Raw genomic sequence first — 7,827 nt, 5'->3', positions numbered from 1 at the left:
AAAAAAAAAAATAGTAATTTCTCGCCGAAATGTCATTTCTAAAAAAAGAAAGATATACCATAAATATAGAAATATATGTACTGCAATAAATGATAATTTCAATAATTGTTTGAATTGATTATATCAATTCATTTAATTCAATTTTGAATTTAATTAATTTTTATATTAATTCAAATGTAATTTATGTATTATATGTTTTTTTTTATTTTTTACTTAAATTGAAACTAAACTCTATTGAAAACGTAAATTATATTAAAATTTTTGCATTGATTATATCAATAAATTTGATTAAAAACTGTATAAATAAATTTAAAATACAAATGATTGCAATGTTCAGTATCACTCATGAGGTAAATCATTCAAAAATACATTTTGTTATTTTAAGAAATTTCTGCCCAAATTAATTACTAAAAAATTAATACAATATTTAATTAATTTATTGAATTTTTCTAAAAATAAAATTGGTTGAATATTAAAAGTTATCACTACAACAAGGTTTTTCAATGGACATTAAATTACCATTTAATGATCATAATTTTTTTTATATATCCCAAATGCATATTATTTCCAAATTACCTTAATTTGAAAGAATTAATGCATTGTAGTTTTCTTCCAAAACCATATGTATATTGTATATCTTGAATTGTCTTCTTAAAAATTCAAATAAGATAGCACAAGAAAATTAAAATAGATAGATTCAAAAGAGTTTCAAATGGATATTAAATTACTCTCAATAAACATGTATATTACCCTCAATAATCAGAAATGTTTGACACCCAATGCATGCAATTCGAGATTTCCATATTTGAAAGAGTTAATGTATGGTATAATTCTGTCAAAAGCATCCAATGTATAATTTTTGTCTCTTGAGATGTCTTATTTGAATTTTAAATTATAAATAATGCAATATTACATATTATATTATAAACCAATTTTATTCTATTTATCTTACTAAATTTATCTACTCCAAAATTGAAATCTGAAATGACTCCTCTTTTTAGCACCATATATGAGTTGAATCCTTCCAAGATGTAATGTTCGTTTAAATTTAGATTTGTTCGTTGTTATGAACTACCTACATATAGAAACAACGAGAACAACGAGACATTAAGTTTAAAATCTATCTTTCATGATCGAGAAGTAAAAAATATTATTTTTCTATTTGTACAAAATTTTAATTATTACGTATTACTAACGTGATGATTTTTTTCTATATTACAAGGTTTACGGATACATGATAGTATAAAATATCTCGTAATGAAAATGATTAAACCAATTCTAAAGAAAGTATGCATCTTATTAGAAGACACTTTATAAAATTTATTGATATTGTTTTGGAATATACATAGTAAATGTTAATAAAATAAATTTTCTGATTTATACATAATTTACTTATGATCACATGTTTCATTTCTCTTTCGGAGTAATAGGCTTTTGTGTATATTATGAAGAGATTTTGTGATAAAATCACAAACCATCTGGATAAAGATATTTATGAAACAATTATTGTTAACATTCAAATGTGTCAAACACGTGTCATGTCACAAAATTGTTTGTAATGTGGATTTAATTAAAGATAACATTAAAAGATCAGCAGCCCAATGTGCACAGTAGGGAGTTTGATTTAATTTGTCATCTTGCGATATAGTTAGGATAGTCTCAACTGTGTAACAAACCTATTCCAGGTGTCATTATTTAATTTGTTCATTTTGTGTATATATACTTGTAACTGTACTCAACGGTGAGTTAATGAAAACAATCATCTTCCTCACTCCAAAACTTCTTCTTTCTGATTTAGACGAAATTATTGGATTTTTTAAAAAGTATTTCTCATTAATTTTATTGAATGTGATTTAAAAATATTTTTTTTTATCACATGTTAAAAAATAATAATATATAGTTTCTCGAAAATTAAAGAATTAAATATGTATTAAGGTTGATGATCGACATCAACACATTAAACACGATAGGTATCATGTCATTGCCTTAGGCTAACACAATCTAAAATTTTGATATATGATAATGATTATTATCCAAAAAATTAATCCACATGCGTTGTATTTAAGAATTTTTTTTTTAAATTAGCGAAAAAATAGTTTTTATTTTTTTTATAATTATATTATTTTTAAAATTTAAATATCTATTCATTTTTCACTAATTTTTAATAATATCATCCCGTGCATCGCATGGGTTAAATACTAGTATATAACATAAAAACCCGTTTGAAACCAGATTTTTTTCTTTAGAAAAAAGTGTTGACTAGAAATGTTTTTAAACTTAATAACCATCCATGTCATATACCAAATAATACGTTTATGATCAGATCATATCACAAATTTGTATATGTGAGACGAGTCAAACTTACCTATATTTATAATAATAAGTAATGTTTTTAGTATAAAAAGTAATATTTTTCATGAGTGATCAAAATAGAATTTTTGTCTCACAAAATTAACTGATAAAATAGTTTTATACAAATTTTCATATATAGTAAAATGTAACATTTACGAGATATATTCCCGAAATCACGCCGCAACTGGTGTTTATGGAAACCAATAGCCAGTAGGCAGAGCCCACACCTCCTAGCCTAGCCAGTGGATACTGATAATATCAATTAAAGCTGCACGGATCCTACCAAGTTTAAAATGTGGTCTCGTGTAATCCAATGATGTCGAGGGAACAAACGAATATCACACTTTGTACTGTGTGAAAAAAGTGAGAAAGATGAAACGGAAATGGATGAAAAGTGGGCAACCTTTAGGGCAGGCAAGCAGAGTCCATTATACAACTCAAAGGCATTAATAAAATTTTATATTTAGTTAATATATATGATCAATCATATATTATGTGTGCGTGTGATAACTCAAAGGCATTAATAAAATTTTATATTTAGTTAATATATATGATCAATCATATATTATGTGTGCGTGTGATAACTCAAAGGCATTAATAAAATTTTATATTTAGTTAATATATATGATCAATCATATATTATGTGTGCGTGTGATAACTCAAAGGCATTAATAAAATTTTATATTTAGTTAATATATATGATCAATCATATATTATGTGTGCGTGTGATAACTCAAAGGCATTAATAAAATTTTATATTTAGTTAATATATATGATCAATCATATATTATGTGTGCGTGTGATAACTCAAAGGCATTAATAAAATTTTATATTTAGTTAATATATATGATCAATCATATATTATGTGTGCGTGTGATAACTCAAAGGCATTAATAAAATTTTATATTTAGTTAATATATATGATCAATCATNTATATATATGTCGAATCGAATTCGAATTCGAGCATCAGTTCGAATCGAGTTCGAATCGAAAATAATAAAAGTTCGAGTTTCGAATCGAGCTTCGAATATGTTTATTCGGATTCGAGCTCGAGCTCGAATACTGAAAATTTCTTAAAATTCGGTTCGATTCGATTCGTTTACACTCCTATGTCACACACTAAGTTTAGGAATAGGTTAGATCTCAAAGTAACGACGACTCCTTGAAAAAAATAAAATAAAAAGAAAATAAAAGAAATGATGACTCAATCTGACCTCACCATTAACGTCACTGATTACATTATCAATAGCTGTTCAACTTTCGCGATCTCTTCACACAAAAAAAACAAACTTTCATGATCTTTTCCATTTTAGTGTTTACAAATATTTTTTTAAAAAATAATTATGTATTTTTTTAAATAAATTAATAATATTTTTTTAAAAAATATTTACACACATTACCTAAATCCGTAGTGAATCACAACAGATATGTGTGTGTGATCAAATATTTAAGTAAGGCTAATTTTGTAACATTACACAAAAAATAATAAAATGGAATACGAAAAAATTTTTGGAGTGTCAATATATAACAATTATAATAATACAATAATAATTATAATTTTATTTTAGAGAAATATTTTGTGAGTGCGTACAACTAAATTATTAAGATTTCATATCAACTGGATTTCGTTAGCTGAAAAAGTATAATTTAATCGTCATCACATTTCACAGCTCATTTCAAAAAGTGGATCTCATGTGAGACCATCTTACTGATTTTAATATGTGAGACGGGTCAAACCTACTCATATTTACAATAAAAAGTAATACTCTTAGCATAAAAAATAATACTTTTTCATGGATGACCCAAATAAGATATCCGTCTCACAAATACGACCCGTGAGAGCGTCTCACACAAGTTTTTGCCCATTTCAAATAGATACTTAAAATTATGATTCAATGGAAATTATTGGTAAGAATGTTTTAATTCGAAAATCTCATTTGATCGATAATTTCGATTATTTTTCGATTGAGAATGTCTCTTGTGAGACGATATCACAGATCTTTATTTGTGCGATTGATCAACCATGCACATATTTACAATAAAAATTAATATTTTTGACATAAAAATAATACATTTTAATAGTTAACCTAAATAGAATATACGTCACATGAAATTGATTACTGAGACTGTCTGTCTCACATGAGTTTTTGTTTTTCTAACCTAAATAGAATATATGTCACATGAAATTGATTACTGAGACTGTCTGTCTCACATGAGTTTTTTTTTTTATAAATAAATGGTATAAAATCTTTTTTTTTTTTTTAAAAAAAAAATCTCAATTCTAGCCTATGTGAGCCTCGTGTCTTCGTTTAGATTGATTTTGTGTTTGTTTTTGTAAGTGTGTGTGGTGTTTTTTTTTTTTAATAAACAAAGGGTATAAAACCCATTGATTTTATACAGGCGATTTTTTGATTTTTTTTGGAATTTTAATGACTATAATTACAAAAAAATGACACAAATAAAAGTTTTTTTAAAATAATAATTTTTTTCCATAGTTTATAGACTCTAAAACATTTATTAGCTGTTATTATTTACTCATATAAGACGCTCTTATTCTATTTTAGGAATCATTATTGAATATAAGAAATCAAACAATTACATCTATAATTTATCCCAATTTTAACAATATCATATTTTAAAATGAGTCATCGTCGATGGATCATTGAAAATGGGTAAAGTCCAGCCCAAATGAGTAATACCGGAAAGGCCCAAACCCAAACAACAGCAATGGGAAGAACAAGAATCCGCCATTACTGCGACTTCGAGCTCCATTAAACCTAATCGAATCTTTTCTGCAAACCCTAGGAAGGAGAGCGAAGGAAAATGGGAAGTAGATTGGGCAGAAGAGTGGTGAGCTTTGCCAACATACCCATAAAACTCCTCATGCCTTCGTCTTTTTCCAACATTTCCGAAATCGCTCTCAAAACCATCCCCTCTGTTTCCAAGGTCAGCTCACGATTTGGATGGTAAAATGGAAGAACTTCTGTTATTTACCGTTTTAATTTCTTGTGTATTTTGGTTTTGCAGATCGAGATTAAGAGGGTTTTGGAATCTCTATACGGATTCGAAGTGGAGAAAGTGGAAACACTTAATATGCTTGGGAAGAAGAAGAAGCGGGGCGGATTGTTGATCGCCAGGCCCGATTACAAGAAAGCTTACGTCACCCTGAAGAACCCGTTATCTATAAGTCCGGATCTTTTCCCGATCAAGGTGATCGAGGAGGAGAGAAGGAATATGAACAAGCAGTCGAAATCGAGCATTGTGGAGGATCCGGAAGCTGTGAAGAAGTCGCATTGGCTCGACGAGAGGAAGGATAACGGGATGTCTAATAGGGGTAGGACATCAGGGAACCGACGCAATGCCGGCCGCGATACTCGGGCGGCTGTCGCTAGCTCAGATGCAAAGTTTCCATGGAGCAGCATGAAGCCATTTGGGAGGTAATGCAATTTGTTTCTTGTTTTCAAGTTCCGGAGATAGATGAATTTGATGATCATGTAGCTGTTCATCTGATGATTTGAAACAATTATTCGGTTCCAGTTCGTTTTTTGTTAAATGTGCTCATAGTTTACCGAATTCGCAGTAATATGGATGTCTATAGAAGATTGAAAACATCTTCTAATAGCTAAGAAAGCAATGATGATAAGTGATGAATCTACCATGTTCATTCTTTCATTTAAGATGATCTGGTGATGGTATTTTGTTTTTGGAAACTCTTCAGGGATAATTTTTCTTTAGATTTATCAGGAAATGTATTACTTTATGTGAAAGCTAGATGATGAATGCATGAACATACGCAGGTAACGGTGCAACTCAAAATTTCAGTATCATAAATTGACGTGTACAAGAAGGTAATTGTTATGTCCGATAGTTCTCTACTTGTAATCCAAAGGAATGGAACATGTAGCCTTTGCCTCTGATGCAGATTTTAGAACCGAGCCTTGGTGGTTATATAAAAAATTGATAATCAATGTATACAGTGAAATTCAAATATTTTGAAACGTAGAGAAACTGATGTAACAAATTTGGGTTGTTGAGCGCAAATGGAAATCATGGTGAATAGTTGGGGCGATCATTGTCCTCCAATAATGATTTATCATGTTATCTCAGCTTTCATTAGTTAATGACTTAATTCACTCCATGAGGTTTTATATTGAATGTGGCTTACTTATTCTTCATCTTCCTAATATCCAACATGTTTAGACCACCATATTCTTGTTGTAGCTTTGAGTTCTCTCTCTGCAGCTCAACCGTTGTCTCATTGTTAGTTCAAGTTCTAGTTTGATGTTTGATCTCGTTACATGTACATCACGAACCACACCTTTCTGAGAATACTACCGGCATGTGTCCTCCTCCTCCCTTTGCGTTTTAAAATCTCGCCCAGTGTTACATAATCTTTGCTATTCTACGCCAGCAAATTGCAAGAACAATCTTTTAAAAGTTTTGATAACACTGGCGACATTCAAAATGCATAAAAATATTTGTGTCATCCAAGTTTGAACTTGCCTGCCTACACAGATAATACCATGTTCTCATATCGATGAGTAATTCAATTATGCAGGGCACATGATCATGTTGGTGCTTCAATTTTGCAAGTGAATGACACAAACGTATGTTTTATACATCTTAAAAAAACACATCCAATCATGTATAAAACAGGAGATACAGATGTCATTACAGATGATAAATAATTACAATAATAAAAACCTCTACATCTTTCCAAGGATTGGTTTGGGTGCTTTGTTAATCGTGGAGTTCGATTTGGGTAAACGCTTTACAATAATTTTGAGAATCATGAGATGAATCGTAGGCTTCTTAGAAATCCTAACGTGGTATCATATTATTATTGGATATCATTAACATATGAACAATTTTTATTTTGGAAATTCGATGTATAATTCCTACACAATCGACAAAAAAGAAGTATAAATAACAATTTCTTGAATTTTTAGTGATACTTTCTCTTGCATGAGCATAATGATAATAATAATCAGGACAAAAGAACAAGTTAAATTTACATCGTTTCAGAATAACTTTTTACCCGAAAAATTTATGATAATCCAATATTTATCCACTTCAGCCGATGGTAGTTAAATTTTATGACAAATAGTATTTAAGACTCATGTGTAAACAAAAAAAATAGGTTAAAACTAACCTCTTATAGTCTTATGTAAAATTAATGATTTTTGTCAAAGATCCGTATGGTTTTAGGTTCAGATCTCATCAGTGTGTAATAATAGTAGATGGAAATTTCTCCTACCTCTATTGTATATAAAATTGTTTTTGTTGATGAGTTGTAGTCATATGATATCAATATCTTAAAATTAAAACGAAGTTTTGTAAAAATTCCTTTCTTACTAAAAAAAAATAATTATTTTTAGTTTTGTAAAAATTCCTTTCTTACTAAAAAAATTATTATTTTTAGCTAAAAATAATTATTTTTTAAAACCTAATGGAGCAANATTATTTTTTATGCT

The 7,827-nt window shown here is 28.7% G+C and overlaps 1 protein-coding gene across 3 annotated transcripts; it reads left to right on the top strand.

Moving 5' to 3' along the window:
* The first annotated feature begins 5,052 nt into the window (after nucleotides 1-5,052).
* LOC140974137 (uncharacterized) lies at nucleotides 5,053-6,442 on the top strand. 3 transcript variants are annotated; one of them, XM_073437412.1, is made up of 3 exons: nucleotides 5,053-5,299; nucleotides 5,381-5,790; nucleotides 6,098-6,442. In XM_073437412.1, exons 1-3 carry the CDS (start codon nucleotides 5,177-5,179, stop codon nucleotides 6,123-6,125), a joined length of 561 nt encoding a protein of 186 aa, XP_073293513.1. In that variant the 5' UTR covers nucleotides 5,053-5,176; the 3' UTR covers nucleotides 6,126-6,442. The 3 variants fall into 3 exon arrangements, with proteins under 3 accessions (XP_073293513.1, XP_073293514.1, XP_073293512.1); XM_073437413.1 differs by having other exon boundaries at nucleotides 6,151-6,439; XM_073437411.1 differs by having other exon boundaries at nucleotides 6,089-6,140.
* The last annotated feature ends 1,385 nt before the right edge of the window (nucleotides 6,443-7,827 follow it).

This window comes from Primulina huaijiensis, chromosome 3 (genome assembly GCF_012295235.1).
Source record: "Primulina huaijiensis isolate GDHJ02 chromosome 3, ASM1229523v2, whole genome shotgun sequence".
In the NCBI taxonomy this organism is placed as follows: Eukaryota; Viridiplantae; Streptophyta; class Magnoliopsida; order Lamiales; family Gesneriaceae; genus Primulina; species Primulina huaijiensis.
Note: the sequence above shows the minus strand (reverse complement) of the source record. Positions and strands in the feature narration are given on the sequence as shown.